At 36.2% G+C, this 19,667-nt stretch overlaps 1 protein-coding gene across 1 annotated transcript in view; it reads right to left on the reverse strand.

Moving 5' to 3' along the window:
- Positions 1-1,405, reverse strand: part of LOC110445896 (glutathione S-transferase omega-1-like) — a 49,723-nt gene extending 48,318 nt beyond the window's left edge. Inside the window, exon 1 of the mRNA XM_021490745.1 lies at positions 1,218-1,405. Within this exon, the coding sequence (XP_021346420.1) occupies positions 1,218-1,335 (118 nt within the window). The 5' untranslated portion in view covers positions 1,336-1,405. The remainder of the gene's footprint in view (positions 1-1,217) is intronic.
- Positions 1,406-19,667: the final 18,262 nt, after the last annotated feature.

Below are 19,667 nucleotides of genomic sequence, written 5' to 3' on the forward strand. Positions count from 1 at the left end.
TTTTTTGTCACTTTGAATAATATTTCTGTTCATGTTAAAAACAAAATCAACTCTCTGTATAAATATATCAGGTGACCGTTAAGGCTCATGGGCCTCTTGTATATATATATTTCTTAGATTTATTAATGGTTTATGCTAGCGGGTATGGTTTTGTTGTTGTTAAATTGTTCATTTTTACTTGCTTAGAGTTATATGGGAACTTCTAAGACATCCTGTATACATAACTTTTTCAAAGAAGGGAAGTGTGTAGCGGGGAGGGGGGGCGAAGGGGGGGGGGATTCTTGTTGTATATAGTCTATATGTGTTCTATGTGTCAGACAGGGGTCCGTGAATGCAGTGTAGTTACGGTACTACATGGAGGCCAGGGTGCACTGGAGTCACCCGACCTCTGTCTGTTGTGGTGTCCTGTCCATGTGTACCAGTCCAGTGCTAAGTGTTGTCAGTTTACCTGTCTGTGATTTCATGCTTTTCTGTCTGTGCCTGTGTCTGCGACAGCACTATGTTTTCATTGGTCGAGAGTTTTGTATTGTGAATGTTGCTAGGTATATAGTGGGGTGTTACTTTCGGTTTTAGCGCAGAGTGAAGGATTGGTTTCCTGTTACGACTGCCATAGACTTCTATAGGGGATAGTAGGTACGGTAATGTTAGAATAGCAGATTAAAGATAGTTCATGTTTAGATAGATAAGGTTTGGAATGTCGGGTGGATGTTAGCCTAGTAGCCTAGTACTATGTAGGGTTGGGGGGTCGTCTCGGCAACTTGTTAAGGGTTTTACGTGTTCTCATCTAGGCCTGTATTATTGTTCATGTTTCAATGCTTCATGTATCTCTTGTTAATAAATACTGTTATTGTATCACAAAAGGAGTTGAGTTATTACCTTCACCAGCAGAAACAAGCTACCCAATTCGAACCTGGGTTGTGAGGAAAAGGTAGCGAGCCGGGGGTAGTTTGTTCATAATAAACTGGGCCCGTCTTGCTCCTGTTACACATTTGTAACCAAACTCATGTGGGGCTGATGGCCATTGGCCGAATTACTTGCAGTTCTTTAACAGGTTAAGAAACAAAATAACGGGTAAAATTTCAAGTAAGAACCGTATCTGCCGTTTTTGTTTTATAGGCTAACATCGATCTGTGTTCAGTACTACTACTGGTCCCGTGGTAGATTCTTTCGTTACTGATTATTACATACATGTACTTTATCGACGTTTTGCACTTTACCTTTTCCAAGATGTTTCAGTGACATTGCTGGAATTTCACAGGACAAGTTACGGGATCGTACATATGTTGCCAAACGTAGCTGGACCAGTCTTGTCATGAGTCTGCCGGACTTTGACATATTGCAACAATCGTCAAACGGTGATAAAACATGACCCACATTTTGACATTGCAGCTCATCTCATTAGAGTTATTCCCCTTCTATAGTCTTTTTAAGTGGACAGCATGACTCGGATTTAACATTATATGTTTGTGAAATGTTTGCAAACTCTTAGAAATATTATACAGTTACGGAACCCAGTGATACATCCAAGGATAGTAGTATGGACTTAACCCAAATCGGGACACTTTTTAGATATGTGCATGTGATATTTGTTTCATTTCATGTATTGTGTTTGTCTTATCTTGTATCATATTTACTGTTATTTATATTTATCGTGTTTGTCGAAATACAAGCTCCTGAGAGCTTATGTTAAATTGTTCACCCTATTCGACGTTAAATAAGGCTTCTTGCCTACTATCGACTTACTATCCACTTTTCATTTCTATCACAATTTGATGTTTTGGGCGCGTGGTTCTATAAAAAGAACGCGAAATACCATCCGAGTTGCGTAACGTTAGTGTAGGCAAATTCGTCACATTATATTTTGTACTTAAGGGTGTCAGTTGATAATTTGTCCAAATACACATGTATCAAAATGCCGACGAGCACCCTAGTCCAGTCTTTCTTCATCTTTAAACCTTCCTCCGTCAATATTGACGATTACGGAATTTATTGTATGACAAAAATAGCTCAAAGGTCAAACTAATTGCAAAATAATTTAATTCTTGTTATTACAATATGGAGTAGTCTATATGACATTCAAAAAGTCCCACAACTTTGAAGGGATGGAACTTTTTTTTTACATGATCAAAAACGATAATTGGGGGTAGGGGAAATATTGATCTCATAACATTAATTAAGGACCGTCTAGGTCAATATATTTACACTATGAAGATTAGTACATCACATGATAATTTCTAGGATAGCTATTGGATAACTTCCCTTGTTCTATTTGGTATAGTTATCCGCCCTTGACAACGGGAACCATACCTGGAGACGGGCACTATACCTTTTTTTTTGGACCGCTGAGACGGCGGGAAAAGTATGGAAGGGGATCACCGCCATAATTATTTTTTTATAGAATTAGTTACTTCTGGTTTTGAATCTAATTCTATGTACATTTGTATTATTTCTCTAGTTGATAAGTGTCTATTTTCCATGCTATGTACATTTGTGTTGTTTCACTCGTTTACAAATCTATTGCGTGTTCATTCCATGCTATGCTAGGGAACTCAATTAGATATAATTTCAAAAATGAAGAATGTCTTGTATTTCAGTTCCTTTTCCAAATGCATTTTATCACACAGGGGAGCATATAGTAACTTAGTCCGAATTATTCTGACGTTTTATCGACTTTTTTCATATCGGTCTGTCGTCGATTAACGTCAGAACTCCGGCCCTCTATAATATGCGGGAAATATGCGACCCGCGCCCGGAGCGCACTTCAAACTAATATTTTAGAAACAAATCGTCACTTTCACACACATGTTGCACATGGATCGAAAGATATATTCTTTATGCACAAGATGAACATACATAACATGCCTCAAACAACCAATACAATTACTAAAAACATTTTTTCAAACTTACTTTGTTTTACTCTATTTTTTGTATAGCCCCGCCTTCTAATGCCACGTGACTAAAATCTCGCCGGGCTACGTCATAACGTTGGGAAATACCTTCGGTAACGCGAGATCTCGTCAAGTCATGTGACATTGCTCATGGCCTAATTTCCATTAAAAACATGGGTTGGTATAGAAAACGTTGGAACATTCTTTTCGTAATGATTTTTGAAACATGTTATTGATACCACCTAGTGCATAAAGAATAGATCTTTCAATCCATGTGCGACATGTGTGCGAAAGTGACGATTTGTTTCTAAAATATCAGTTTGAAGTGCGCTCCGGGAACGGGTCGCATATTTCCCGCATATTATAGAGGGCCGGAGTCCTGACGTTAATCGACGACAGACCGATATGAAGAAAGTCGATAAAACGTCAGAATAATTAATTGACGACAGACCGATATGAAAAAAGTCGATAAAACGTCAGAATAATTAATCGACGACAGACCGATATGAAAAAAAGTCGATAAAACGTCAGAATAATTCGGACTAATAGTAACTGGACCTTTTCCCAAAAGTTTGAAGCAGATTCCAAGGGAATATTCAGTTTACTGATACATGTGCTTAAAATTTGGGCTCAAGACTCAAATTTAAAAACTTGTGGATAAGTATTGCATAACTCTTTTTATACGCCCGTCGAAGACGAGGACGTATTATGTTATCACGTGGGCGGGCGGGCGGGCATGCAAACGATGTCCGCTCGATATCTCAAGTAATTATTAACGGATTAACTTCAAACTTCACAACAAGGTTAATTACCATGAAACCTCAGACAACTTCGATAACCGCCATTATCCGACCATAATTTGTGGAGTTATGCTCCTTTATGGACTTTTCGAAACGGTGTCCGCTCGATATCTCGAGTAATTATTAACGGATTAACTTCAAACTTCACAACAAGGTTAATTACCATGAAACCTCGGACAAGTTCGATAACCGCCATTATCCGACCATAATTATTGGAGTTATTTCCCTTGGTTTCATTTATGGGATGCATGCGTTCCATGATGTTGTATTGCACTCATTGATCTATCAGTTATGTTGAATGATTTCTCTTTTAATATCAATTACTCACAAATACTTCATATATTTCAATCATACAAACAACTGCTCATTCAATGCGTCACGGGCGTATTATATACCGCTCGCGGTAAATATAAACTTGTTAATAATAATATCTAGGATAGATATTTCAGCCCAAAAACAAATATATTTTTTTTGGTACAGAAATATATAGCATCGACACTCAATCCATATTGATATTAAATATTTGAAATTTAAATATTTCTATAGTGCATAATTCCATAACCTACAACCTATAGAGACATGTCAAATACTACCAGGTACACATTTATATATACAATGGAAGATATTATATATGATAAATGGGCATTACAGTATATATATATGCACACTTAATAAGCATGTGATATTGTATTAACCCACATCTAATTATAGGTAAAGAGTGGGATTATTAGTGGAAGCCAATATCAACACATCCAACTAATACAGTACTTTAAAACAAGAGCCCCATGGGCCTAACAGGTCACCCGAGTTGTAATGCAATTGTTATTTGTTGTTGTGATATGACAAAAACAAAAATTACATATGTGTAGCAGGGAATTTTGCCCCTTCCCAGGGAGGAATTGGTACCCCAGGGGTTGTGAAATTCACATTTTGATTAAGCACATCAGGGTATTTCCATCAATGAGAAGGTTTTCATCATATCTGGATCTGAAGTAGACAGCTAAAACAATTATTGTTTTAGCTATTTTGACCCCTTTTGGCTCAGGCCCTTATAGCTTGCAACTATACATCAGGTATAAACCTTCTAAACATCAGGTATATACCTTCTATACAGGTATACACCTCCTATACATCAGGTATATACCTTCTATAGATCATAGATCAGGTATACACCTCCCATTCATCAGGTATTTACCTCCTATAGATCAGGTATACATATCCAATAGATCCTATATACACCTCCTTACATCAGGTATACAAACCTCCCAATGATGCATCACATGCATCAGGTATACACCTATACATCAGATTGCACCTATACATCAAGTATGCATGCACATATACATGAGGTATATGTTAGGTCCATATTCTCTGTAGGTAAGGTACCTCATCTTTATAATAGTTGTCTGATTTGTTCATATTGATTGCATGCACAGGAAATATAAAATCATGTTGTGTTCTTGTGCTGGATTTTTCCAAATATGTTCCCTTTTTGTGGCCTCTCTAGAACAAAAAGCACAGGCGCATTAATTATTAATAGCTCACCTGGAAATTTATTTTTCATTAAAAGTTGTTGATTACCTCTTACCATACAAGAAATATCAGCTTGGGGATCTCAATAATTTCCATGTTATGACTGAAGGAGTAAGTCCTCAGGGGTTGGGTGGGCTCCATTAAGGACTATCTTGGTATCATTAAATTAAGCCCCTTGTGGCAGGGCAGGACCCTGGAGCCAATCATGTCAGCATGGATGTATTCAGATGGTTACATGGTGGGGGGTCTTAATTATCTTTACACCCAAACTTCCTCTATTGGCACTCAAATGCTCTGGCCCAGTGACTGATTTGCCTCAGTTTTTTCAGACCTGAGATATACTACAATTTTGGCAGTCATTCAGGAAGAGTAGGTTTTTGAAGATGAAATGTCTTATTTTCCTCCTTACTGGAAAACATACCATGTACATATTTTGTATCATGTTCATTGTATCTTCTGGAAAATGATTTAATACACTATATATATTAGAGATGATACATACAGGTATCTTATGCAATGAGGCTGTATTATAGAGGATACCACCTTTTCTTTACTATGTTCAGCTATACAACACTCTCCGTATACTCTGTATATCACTCATTTATACTCTGAATACAACTCTCTGTATAATATTTATACTACTCTCTGTGCTCTGTATACCACTCTTATTATACTATGCAGACCAATTCTTTTATATCCTGTATACCGCTCTTTATATACTATGTTACAAGATCAATCCTTATATACTCTGTATATCACTCTTTATAAGCTGTGTACCACTCCTTATATGCGGTGTTTACCACTCCTTACATACTCTCTATGCAACTTTTCTCATATACTGTATACCTACTTTATATATTGTGTATTCCATTCTATATATACTGTGTGTAACACTCAATATATACATTTTTACCACTCCTTATATTCTGTGTACACCACTCTATATGCTGTGTTTACCACTTTTTACATATACTTTTTACCACTCTTTGTGTACTATATAGACAAATATCGGGAACAGTTCTCTTATAGTGTTGTCTGGAGAGGTATAGTGCCCTCGCCTCACGGCTCGGGCACTATACCTCCCCAGACAACACTAAGAGAACAGTTCCCTCGGGAAAGGGCCATAATATAATAATAATGTCACGCTAGCATTCAATATGAATTCTTGTAATTTATTTACCATATTTGATATAATTGTGAAGTCATAATTGTCACCCTTGTTTATAAAAGCCACTATTTCCCAATTGTTTGGTTTTTTTCAGCATAAGTAAAGAAAGTGTGTCTATATTTGAATTCATTTATTATATTGATACTCCAGCTTATGTTTTAGAACCAAAATTAGAAGATATTTACCATGTTATAAATAAATAAATACGTTTGAAAGAAACTCGTATATTTTTCTTAATTCTGAAACAACTAAATTTATAAAAAAGAAAAAACATTTGGAAACAACACCACATATGTATCATATAACATTGCCATGTATATGCCAAGGGCAACAAATACAAGTCTTACACAACATTTCAAAATATTTTTAACGTTATTCTTACATAAAAAATGTCTCCATTGGTGAAAACTACATGTGTCGACCTGATACCGAAGAAATTGTATTGATGCATCAAAATCAATCCAATTCATGTTTTTGTTTTGCTTTATAGTGTTTAGTTGATAAAAGAAAGTTGTCATTGACAATTGCAACAAAAAGAATTATAATACATAATGTGATAAACACCACATGTCAATTTCAAAATAGAATACTTGGCACCAATGGAAAGTTGTCACCATAAGACGATTTCATGACCTTGGAAGTTTGACACAATGTAGCCTGCATATGTGTATTCAAAATACCTACTGTTTCCGAGATAATTAGCAATTTCAGTAACGTAATGTACCGTCTACAGAAGTCAAAGGTCATAACTCTGGTAAATATTATATTGAAGGAACATAATGGCTTTCGGGGAGACACAAGTGCATCGGAAGTATAACATGTGGGCAACGTTTCATCAAAATCCACGAATAAACCTAGGAGGAGTAAGAGGTACAATTTTGTATCTACAGACAGACGGACTGCGGTGGTATAGTCACAGAGGTCACAGCAGCGGAATTGGAGCAGGTGATCCATCTACACTCCTTACATACAGCTGAACAGTCCAAACCGAACATTCTGCAGCTGCACCGTTTGTTAATACAGCTGGTATTACAGCTACATTGAACAACCCTCAATAGATGTTCTGATGCAGGGACCATTCTCGACATCACGGGGAGAAGAATTCCATCTTTCAAATACCAGCACCAGTCTATTGGTTCCGGAGTTTGCCCTCCTCCTGAGTAAAGGTAAAATAGGCTCCCTATCTTCAAACGCCTCGCATCACGCCTCGCATGCCTCGCACGCCTCGCATACCTCGCATCATGCCTCTCATGGAAAGTCCTATATAAACTAGCAATGAACATTGGATTCCAGTCGATATCGTTCATGGCACAGGCACACATCGACCTCGTCAAGAGAGAAGACATTACCATCGACGAAGTCGCATCCTATAAGACGGTCCATGGGCTGTTCAGAGCAGGACATAGACAGCTTGGCATCCACCATCCTCTCTACACTGAGCTGGTCTCCATGACAAATGATTTTGTATGGGATACCTTCCTGCGTGGTTGGCACAAACTGGTTGAGGTATTTACATATTTCAATCACACCTATGCAAGACGACGGGTTTTCCCGGATGACACCAAGATTGACCTGTAAGTCAATGAACAAAAATGTTTTATGTGTAACATAAGTATGAAAAATAGAAATTGAATAATGTTGTTTTGAAATTGTTGAAAGTTACCAGGTACTTTGATTACTTTTTCAAAATTGATTTTAAAGTATCATGGTGAAGAATTCATAGTACAGAATGTATTACTAATGCAATATGGCTGAAATTTTATTATTTGCAAACAATGTCATGATATGTATTGTACCAAACACAGAACATAATATATAATACAATCTCAGACTTCTTTGCTGACACCTCAGAATAGAATTGCTGTGGCTGCTGAGGTGGTTGGAGGTCCTCGAAGCAGCGGAAGTGGGCACAGACTATCCTCTGTGTGCTTATTTCCATCCTTTCCTTCAGCCCAGTGAAATCGTCTTGGGAGGGAAGATTATTTTGAAATATACAATCATTTCTATTTAGAATTATTATCATCAAGTCAGTAAATGTTTCACCTGGATTTAATCAGTCTTATGTGCATGTTTTATAAAAAAAGCTATGATCAAAGAAATGTGGTGGTAATAAGATATGTGTTAGGTTGTACGATTTGAAAGGGGCACTAACATTTGGCATTTTCCCCTTAATAAATAACTTCATTTCAAAAAAAAAAGGACTGAACAAAAGATAACTGTAATTACCCTTGCTATGTTTTACTCAGTCCATTAGTTATCAATCACATAATAGAGTAGCATCATGTCTAGGTACTCTCCAGTAACAGGTACAGTATTATATTATGTATTAAGACTTGAAATATATAATTATGCTCTACTTACATGTAGAGGTATGTCTGTCTTTTTTTCTTATATGCTTGTCATTTTAAAAATGTTATTTGATGGTAACAGAAAAAAAATCAGTTAAAGCCAATCAACTATTTTCAATTTACCCATTATCCTCTCCTGTTCAATGTCAGGCTCTAGTGGTACAATACCAATGTCACTGTCATGGGACAAATCAGAACAAGTACTTAAGGAGTCTGAATCCTCCTCCTCCTCCTCTTCATCATCATCATCATCATCATCATCATCATCATCATCAGAGTTCCTTTCCTCAACATCCTCATCTTCATCATCACAATGCATCACTGGGGGAAGTTAACATGGTTGGCAAGATCATTCTGGGAATCAGAAAAGCAGTTTTTGATATTTTTTTAAAATATGAATACAATGTATATACTAATGTGATAATATTATACAATTGTTAGCTAGATTCAATTTTATTTTATTTTATTTTTTCATTTTTGTTTTGCAATTGTTAGTTTATGGCAATACAACATAACAAAGAATAGACATTAAGCAGAGTTATGCTAACTTAGCATTTATTCAAATTACCTGTATTCTTTCTTTCCATAGTTTGACCTTATCATCAAAGCCTACAGATAGGCGGTCAATCAGATTCCTGGTTCCCTGAAGACCCAAAGACAAGCCCAGCTTGTTGAACCATGTGATTATCTGAAAATTAGACAACTTAATGACCAACTTTTTTCAAAATCTCTACAGTAACTTTAACAGGATGCCCACAGCAGCTTTATCAATTTTCCAACAGTTTTGAAAATGATCACAATGACACACTGTTAATATTATATTAGCTGCCTGGTTTTTATATGCATATATGTAAACATTCTTTTTTGGTTTAGCTGTTAAGTTGAGATATCTAGCTTTTCTATATTTTGTAGTTTTTACAATGTGCACAGTGGATGAAGAAAAGACAGCAATAATTGATAACATAGGCAAGCTATTTATAGAATGTGAGTAACTGTTGACACATGCTATGTTGTAAGTAATAGGTGAATACTCAAACTTCAAGTTTGTTTTCAGTGTACCTTCTGTCCACATTCTGCTCTGTAAAGTTCCACAGACATAATCACCTGTAAGAGTGAGAATGTCCTAGGTGCCCGCATGTAAAGCATATTACCAAGCGCCACTCCATAACCTGGCACGCCTACGCCTTCGTTCCTAAAAATATTGTAAAAATTGGCATGAGTAAACAATCTTACCTGAAAGCTTGGAAAGAGAACTTGTTAATGTTTTCCACGGTTAATGGATATCGAGTGTCTGTTTTTTTCATTTTTTCAACTCTGCCCTCGCAAAATATTGGTAAATTTCACAAATGCCTCTCTAGCAGCACGACCCTTCTTATATAGAAGCCTAAACGCTGTACAATATTTGGAGTCTTTAATTTATTTTATAGAACTATCAATAAATCCTTTTGGTGTTGAAGGTTGTTTAGATATCAGAAGTATTGGAGATAACACATAAGTCTTCTGTGGTGTCACAAATAAGCTACGTCTTTTCCTTAGAGGAGATTTATCTGGCGTAGAAGAAATACATTTGCGTTTTTTAATATTGATTGAAAGTTTATCAAATTCTTCAATAGCAGATTTCACACTTGATTTTGAAGAGTGGATTTTTGTACAAATCGATGCACATGATTGACATACAATTTTTTTGCTAGGAGTTAAAGGATGACCATTTGTATCATTAATCACAGATCTAAAATTCACCAAAGGAAACTTGTTCAGGCTTAAATCAATAGACGATCGTTTAAAACCACGAATGTTTTTCAAAAAAACCTGTCCAAATTGTAAACAACTGTCCACAGTCTTGTCGACATAATTCTCCACGTGGTTTACAAAGGGACACTAAAATTATAATCCATATGATGGGAGACAATATGATGACTAATTGATTAAAAAACTAATTAAAATACGTACCAAGTGATTTGTCGATGTGCCACTGTTTTCTGCCGTCCATGAGATCGATACTTGACAGGAAATCTCAGCGTTGTTGGTGTTAATTTGTTCACAATACATAGTATTATCGGTAATAAAATACAGAACACGGATCGGATGAAGAAAAGTGTGTTTATTTGTCAAAGAAACTCGCATAAACCCGATGTTGTCGTAAAGTAAACAAATGAAAGTGTTGTATTAACATTAGAGCTATCCGTCCTTTGTCACGTGACCTACAGCCAGAGATCTCGCAGAGGAAAAATGGCTGACATTTGTGGGCGGAGTATGGATATATTATGAATTTAAATGACTTGGACGGTTCCACGTTTGTGATTGGAGGTATGTACACACATAAAGTTGTAGATATGGACACAGTGAAGACAACGATATAGCATAAGTGACCATCCGTGGTAGAAGAGTCGCCGTATGTTGACTTGTTTCCCGACCTCAGTCGAAGTCGCTAAAATCGCAATTTTTTTACACTATGAATACCGTAGCTGGTCCGATAACAATAATAATAATAAATAGAACATAGAAGCTACGGTTCCCGCAGCTACCACAGGTATATCTTGGGATTTCAAAACATATTTTGCCATAAAGTTTTAGCAAGATAAAGAACAAAATGACGTTATGTAACAAGTATAGTTTCCTTTGAACATCTTGAAAATCGCTCAACGAACAGAAACGTATTGTGAAAGAAATATTCAGATAACTCTCTTTCATGTTTCAAATATTTCTCTCGATAAGTAACATCATAAATGAGATAAGGAAAACTCATTGAAATTTTTAGAAATGCAGGAAATTAATATAAGAGGGAAAAATATTAATGTGAACTTTAATTTGGCACGGAACTGTTCATATAGGTAGATAGCATGATGTATTAAAATAGATCATTATAACACAAATTGATTTATATTTAAAAAAAGGAATGTTTAAAAAAACGGGTGGGAGTGGATTGGAAAACACTGACCTGACATTTCCATAATACAAAATTTTCTGAATTCACTACATTTCACATTAAAAGGAATCACTTCCCACTACCTATGCCAATTACAACAATGATTAAGTGACGATCAGTGACAACGTAAAGGAACCAGAAGAAATGAATATCGTTCCTGTGGAAATTTTGAAACCCATATTCAATAAAATTTAATGTTTGCAAAAATGTGAGTCCATTATTTGTAAAATTTGATGGATTAAGGAAATCAAGGACAATATTTATGAGGCTACACATTAAAAAGTTAGTGTTTAGACATATCACATGGAACACTTTCACCTCAAAATATAACATATATAAACATGTTTATTGTATAGTCGAAGGAATATATACACTTGGTTAGCTACATTTATTGGACAATAGCACTTAAAATTACCAACAATGAAGTTAGTTTTTACTATAAATAGTCTTTGAGTCACGACTATGTATAATACATTTCCAAGTCTCGATTGGTAGACCTGTGATTATTGGGTGTTCAAATACAAAAAAAATGTGTCACTTAATTTTTTGTCCTAAGTTTAGAGAAAGAGAATCATAACACTCGCCCGTTTTGTGTCGCACCAACAATATGTTCTTTGTCACGTCGTGGTACCACGTATTGAGTACATAGTAAACGCAATGTCCGCGACGTAGCCATTTCCTCTAGATCTTTGTCATCAACGGAATCTTTTTGACCACACAGGTAACAAATTAATCTTTATTTTCTTCATGGGAGCTTTCTAACACTTTGGCCTTTCCTTACCTCGAAAACTAACACGTTTATAGCATATACGTATTTTTTTTGAGTGAAGTAGATGTATATGTTGTTGAAAACAGTGTGATTGTACTTAAAAAACGGTTATGAAGATTGTACCTCTTCTTCGTTTAATGATATTAAATTCGTTCAAAATTCTTTCAGCGTAAACATGTTGACACACAACAGGTGCGACATCGCGCGAAAAACTGCAGTCTTGATACGAGAAATGTGCTCTTTTTGGTGTGAAGAGTTCAGCGAAAGCTTACGTCGGCAAGCTCAACTGAGCTTGAGTTTAACCAACCGAATTTAAGTTTTACCAGCTTTGTGATACCCATTTGGCGGTAAATCTCAGCTGAGTTCAAACTTAAGATTTGAGCTTGAGATTTGAGAAAATGTTTGTGATACCGAAGCCAGAGTATATTGGGCGAATTTAATTGGTTGAGGTCGACACCTGGATTTATCAACTTGAGAAAAGAGATATTAACCGAGGATACAGTGCGTTCGTTTGGAGACACGTCATAATTCTATTTTTAGAAACACCCAGTCCTTCAACAAAAATCACACGCTCCAAGTCAATATAGGTTTTTATCGGTGGACACGTGACGCACTTCTGGCCAATCAACCAGCACCCCCTCTCGACTGCTATAAACAGCACCGCCTCTCGACTGCTATAACCATCACTCCCTCTCGACTGCTATAACCAGCACTCCCTCTCGACTGCTATAACCAGCACCCCTCTCGACTGCTATAAACAGCACCCCCTCTCGACTGCTATAACCAGCACCCCCTCTCAACTGCTATAACCAACACTCCCTCTCGACTGCTATAACCAGCACTCCCTCTCGACTGTTTTAACCAGCACCCCCTCTCGACTGCTATAACCAGCACTCCCTCTCGACTGCTTTAACCAGCACCCCCTCTCGACTGCTATAACCAGCAATCCCTCTCGACTGCTATAACCAGCACTCCCTCTCGACTGCTGTAACCAGCACTCCCTCTCGACTGCTATAACCAGCACCCCCTCGCGACTGCTTTAACCAGCACCCCCTCTCGACTGCTATAACCAGCACCCCATCTCGACTGCTATAACCAGCACCCCCTCTCGTCTGCTATAACCAGCGCCCCCTCTCGACTGCTATAACCAGCCCCCCCCTCGACTGCAATAACCAGCCCCCCCTCTCGACTGCTATAACCAGCCCCCCCTCTCGACTGCTATAACCAGCACCCCCTCTCGACTGCTTTAACCAGCACCCCCTCTCGACTGCTATAACCAGCACTCCCTCTTGACTGCTACTTTGTTCAAACATTCATGGAATCAAACATTCATGGGGTCAGACATTCATGGGGTCAAACATTCATGGGTTCAGATATATTTAAAACATTCCTAATCGCTGTACAATGTAATTGCTATTTGCCGTAAACTTCACCAAAATTAGTTACACCAATATCTAAAGAAAGAAGCATAATATAGAGCGACTCCATGTATTATCATGACTATATAACTAGAAATCATCATAGCATATAAATGTATATAATCTACTGGCAAATATCAAGTCAAGACAATATTTGCTGTTGCGAATGAAGATTTAGCGGTACTAGGCAGACTGTTTTTGTAAATAATTTGTAACTACACCAAAACAATTACATGCCTCCTGTTTCAGATATGATTTACATCTATGCTTGACTGTCGTGCTTCTTTATTTGTCTCTACACTACCAGAAAATACAAGAAATATCGAAAAATTTACGTGATTTGACTACCCCCAGCTTCCATGCACAGAAACGCAAAGTACTATATTCAACACAAAATGCAACTTTATTGAAGAAAACGTGGAATTATGGGACTTTTCATTTTCAAAATTACTTCCCTTTGTTACTTGTTTGAGAGGAAAATTGATCAAAAGATACCGTGTATTCCCTGAAAAGGGAATACACGGTAACCCGACATGTCTTTTTGTTCATCGTATCATTTTCTAGACATTCATGTTTTTTTTTATTGAACTTAAAATTAAAAACTTTTCCATATAATGTACATAATGTATAAATTTGTATAAAAAAAAAAAAAAAAAATCCCTAAAATTGGTATTTGTCATTTTGAAGTGAACAGTGCAAGGCTGCATATTTTTCATAATATAAAATATGTATTTGGTTCGAGATTTCAATTTCGTCAGTCTGTAATCTGCTCCAACACATGCGAAGTTTGCGAAAAAAAATAATGTTGAATATATGCTGAATTGTAACTGAGTATTTTGGTTAGCATGAAAGTGATGTTTAATTTAAAACATGTTTTAGGAGAAAAAATCCTTTCTGTGAGGGTCAATTTTAAGGCTAAAAATAACAAATTTCTGCATTTTTTTATTTTATTTTGGTCCGTTATCGATGGTTTTTACAATTTAAGTCTTAAATACGAGAACACCTTTTTACACAATTTTCACTTCTGTATTACAATTGCAATTGTGATGTACTAGTAAATAAATTATTTTTATACATATACATGTAAATGCATGCAAGTATCTTTAGGGCTCGGCAAAAGCACTCGTCCGCTCGTCCTAAGTAGCAGATTTTGCTGACAGTGATTGTTATAGTCAACTAGTCTGTCGGACGAGTAGATTTTATGTACTTGGGTTACGATATATACGATTTCATAAAGTTATTACATGTTTCTAATTCAATTGAGTAAATTATACAATTAGTCTGATAATTAAATTAGATAATAACTTTGAAATTGTATATATAATTATCACTGTGGTCAAACGGCACTGTATAGGTTCTGGAAATAGCGATCGCCGAAGCGAGGGAGCTTTTTGAAAACCACAGCATGCTTGTGATCATGGACATGTTTTCGGTATACTATCATCATTACGAGGGTGGATGCAAAACAATAAGTGTATTAATAGATCAACCTGCATTACGAACTTGAAATATTCCAGAAATGAAACTGAAAAGCACATTAAAATATATAGAATCAGTGCGGTTATCCCGGCCCCATCGAGGTCGACAATCTCACAGATTATATGTCAATAATCAAATAACAGATCTCATTCGACACATGGTTTATGTATTTTTTCTTAATTCAATGATTTATAAATTCAAAACACACATCAACGAAAGCATTTGTGTTTTTAAACATAAAATAAACAATGATTGTAAATAGCATCTTTGGACATGCTACTGTATGGATAATAGCGACCAGACTGTATGTTAATAGCGCCTGCGGCTTTATATTACTGTATGGTTTATTGCATTATTTTATGTTCTCTGTTCAGAAAAATATCAAAAAAGTTATGAACACAACAGGGACCTGAGAATATGTTACAGCTATATTTAGACCTAAACTAAGGTGTTCAGAGTATTTTTTTTTTTATGTTTTAGGGGTTTAGATCGACTTTTGGTAAATATGCCGTTCATACCCTAGTCTGGCCGTTACATTTTCTCGTTCTCCTGCCGCAAAATTGGCAATCTTGCCGACGCTTGTTTCAAGCAGTAGGAGTAAGGTTAAGCAAAGGAATACCCGAAACTGGGTTGTAAATAGTTGTGTTTTTCGGGGGCGGGGACTTTGAGGAGGGAGAAGGAATGCAGTGAAACTGGACTGGATCGATGGCGACCATATAGCTCAATTGGTTGAGCATCCGTCTAGAGTTCGGAGGGTTCCAGGTTCAAGTCCCGGTCTGGCTGTTACATTTCCTCTTTTTCCTTTTACCCATGGAAGGTTTATAGAGTTTGGTGTATCTTCGGGGTCGAAGACTTTGTTGTTGAAGGACGGAGTAAGTAGCAGAACTGGACTGGGTCCATTGTCGGCGACCAGGTAGCTCAATTGGTTAGAGTGTGTCGGTCTAGAGTTCGGAGGGTTCCGGGTTCCCAGTCTGACCGTCGCATTTATCTTTCTACTGTTACACATCTAATAAACATGAGTGCAAAAAAAGTACATCATATAAAAATAACTAGGAAAAATATAATGAAAATTACTTAAAAGGAGAAAGTTACTTTTGACATGTTAGAAAGATAGTTCTTCAAAAACGGATGGCTACCCTACTTCCCAGAACGGACCTAAATATAAGGGGCCTAATTTGCCCAGGTCTCTCCCTAATTGTTATGTCGGCCTTAAAATTTCATTGAGCTTATGTTCTTATCTCATTCTGAATCAGTAAATATCAATCAACAGTATAATCACTAGTAATCATAGTTAATTTTATCATAACAAGCAAGTAACCATATAGTAGTCGACAATTAAGAGCCACGGTTGTTCAAACTTCAGACATTAACTGAACAGGAACTTGCTTTGATTGCAGGTCTCCTCATACACTCTTTTTTCAACATCGTCTCTGAATTCAATCAAAATTTATCAGATTTATTACCAGAATTATAGAAATTATATCGACTAGGATGTCAACGCTTGTGATTAATGATCGATTATGTAAGATGAAGAAGGGAATATCAATATATGTTACAGTTTATCGGGTTGAAAAGTTGCAAAAATAACTGCTTCATTTGTTTTGACTAATTATACAACATGGGTAATGATAAAAATAATCCAATTTACCTCGACTGGAGGTGTACAACAACGTGATTTATTTAGCTCTCGCTTCGGTGATCGCTATTTCCGGAATCTATACAGTGCAGTTCGACCACAGTGCTTTTGAAGCAATAATATGTGAGATTAATTAGAATATCGATATATTATCACAAGAATATAAGTTAATCTATTTATTTTTCTTGTTAAAAACTTTTGTTTTAATGGTATTGGTAACAGGATGGAGCTTCTCTAAATATGTGTGGTATTTTTTGGTTATACCTACCAAAAGAACAATTTTTAGGAAGTAACACTTGAAATGTTTATTAAAATTCATTTGATGTGTTTATACTGTAAAGGAAAAAAAATGCAGTAACAGCACAGGACTTTGTCTTTGTTTCGAGTTTTCCTTTTCCCAAAAATGTTACAATTTCTGATAATGACGCATTTACAGTCAACGTTGTAATTGACCCTATAATCTTTGTAATGCTCATATAGGTCATGCTAGTCGCGCGTGTAGTGATTTCTCCTCAAGCTGGGGATATCCGTGGCTATTTTTAGACGTAAACAAATTATCACAGATGAGAGATTTCCACAAACACTGAACAGGCTTCACACACCGAAATCTTAATTTATTTAAAAGTAGAAACAAAACATAACGAAGGTAAATATTGAAGAAACGAGAACTGTTCCGCGTTGTCAAAAAACATTTAAGGCTACAGTAGGCCTACGGGATTTTGCTAGAGATTTTAAACGCTGGGTCATATCATGGAATTAGATCTAAGTCCATGGTCATATCTTACATGCATAATTGTGATCAGCAGCAAACATTGATCGGTGTAAAATAGCCATAACCTAGAATATCGTAAAATGGTAGAAATTACTGGCACTAGTCAAAATTCAATCCAACTCACCGCTGCAAGTTGAACCGGATAAGCGGCTAGAACATTTCTTCGTATTTAACGCATGCGCAACAAGCTCTTATCTCAATTCCAGCCTAGAGGGGGTACCCAAATTGGCGCTTGATAATTCCACGAAACCCCAGAAATGAACCTCATTTTCCAAAGCCCTCTTTGGGTCGTTCTGTGAAAGATATCGAAAAACTAAATACACCGTTTTCTTCAAAATAACTTGGACTACTTATGTTTGGAGTTTCAGTTCGTCAGTTTTAAGCGTTAATTCTCCAGGGTGAATTATACAGAACCTAATGGTCAAAATGCCGATTTTGGCGTGTTTGACCCCAAATATCTCCATAGCTAGATTTTCCCCAGATATAACGGATATACAAGGAGGTAGATCGTGTTGAGTTCTACAAACTTAGGAAGTTTCAGCAAAAGTTATCGAGCCGGTTTTTTCGTACTCAAATCGCTGTTATATGCGGCAAATTAGCTACAATTAGCCGTGTTAACATTTCGTTCAGAGGGGCGATACCTCGTTCCTCTAACACTTCATTCAATATAAAGAAACAAAACGCAAAGCTAAACAAAACAAAAAAAATAAAAAATAAAAATGTCATTTTAATTTTTCGGTTCGTATCTATCGGAGACATATTTACTAATGGGGCGACACCTGAAGGGGTGTCACAGATGGAATGAAGTGCAGCGGGCAATAACTCTGTTTAAACATGGGTAAAAAAGCTATTTAACATGACATTGAAGAAATTTTTTGAGTGTTTTAACAAATTTGACCCCTTTGACCTTGAATAAAGGTCAAGGACGTTTCCTTTTGCAAAATGTACCTGGTATAATGCTGTTATAAAGGCAAAGAAAAAGAAAAGGACAAAATTTACCTTCGGACCAGGTGAACTAACAATAGTAGCGTAGGGCGGAACAATATACGCCAGTCGAATGTCATATAGTGTTATATATTAACTTGCATTAAAATAAGATTTGCATGACCTTAAGAGTCGCTAGCTAGCTATATATAGCATGCTATAAATCTCACCTTTCACTACAAAGTCAACTTCCGATTTTCTTTAATTTTCTAAAAGTTTGAGGAAAACAAGTATTCAAAAGATTAGTCTCCAACTCATTATATTAACACAACTTGATATCATGATTATGAAGCCTACCAAGTTTCGAAGAAATCGATAGAAAACTAGATCTCCGGACAAGATTTAAGTACTAGAAATAAACAAAGGGCAACAACTTCAAAAATAGTCGAATATTTTTTTTGTTCAAAGAAACATAACTATATATCATGACTATAACGATTTCCAAGTTTCAAAGAAATCGGTCGAAAATGTAGGAGGAGATCGCTGGATAAAAATCAAATACTGAAATAAACAAAGGACAATAACTTTTGTAAAAATTGTCAAATCAAAATTCTTTTCAGGGAAACACAACAACATGTCATGATAATAAAGCCAAACAAGTTTCAAAGAAATCGATCACAAATACTGAAATAAACAAAGGTCAATAACTATTTGCAAAAATATTCAAATCAAAATTCTTTTAAGGGAAACACAACTTCATATCATGATTATAAATTAATGTATACCAAGTTTCAAAGAGATCAGTCAATAAATGTAGGAGGAGATGGTCAATGCCGGTCGGACGATAATACTCCCGTCAATTTGACCAGTGTATAAAAATGGGATCACATATCAGTGGAGAGTTTCATATGATCATTGCTACATATCTGTATTACCAGGTCGGAAACAGATATACATGACGTTTTGAAATCTTAGATGTTATGTCACTGTTTATCTATTTGAGAAT

This window comes from Mizuhopecten yessoensis, unplaced genomic scaffold (genome assembly GCF_002113885.1).
Source record: "Mizuhopecten yessoensis strain PY_sf001 unplaced genomic scaffold, ASM211388v2 scaffold2409, whole genome shotgun sequence".
Taxonomy (NCBI): Eukaryota; Metazoa; Mollusca; class Bivalvia; order Pectinida; family Pectinidae; genus Mizuhopecten; species Mizuhopecten yessoensis.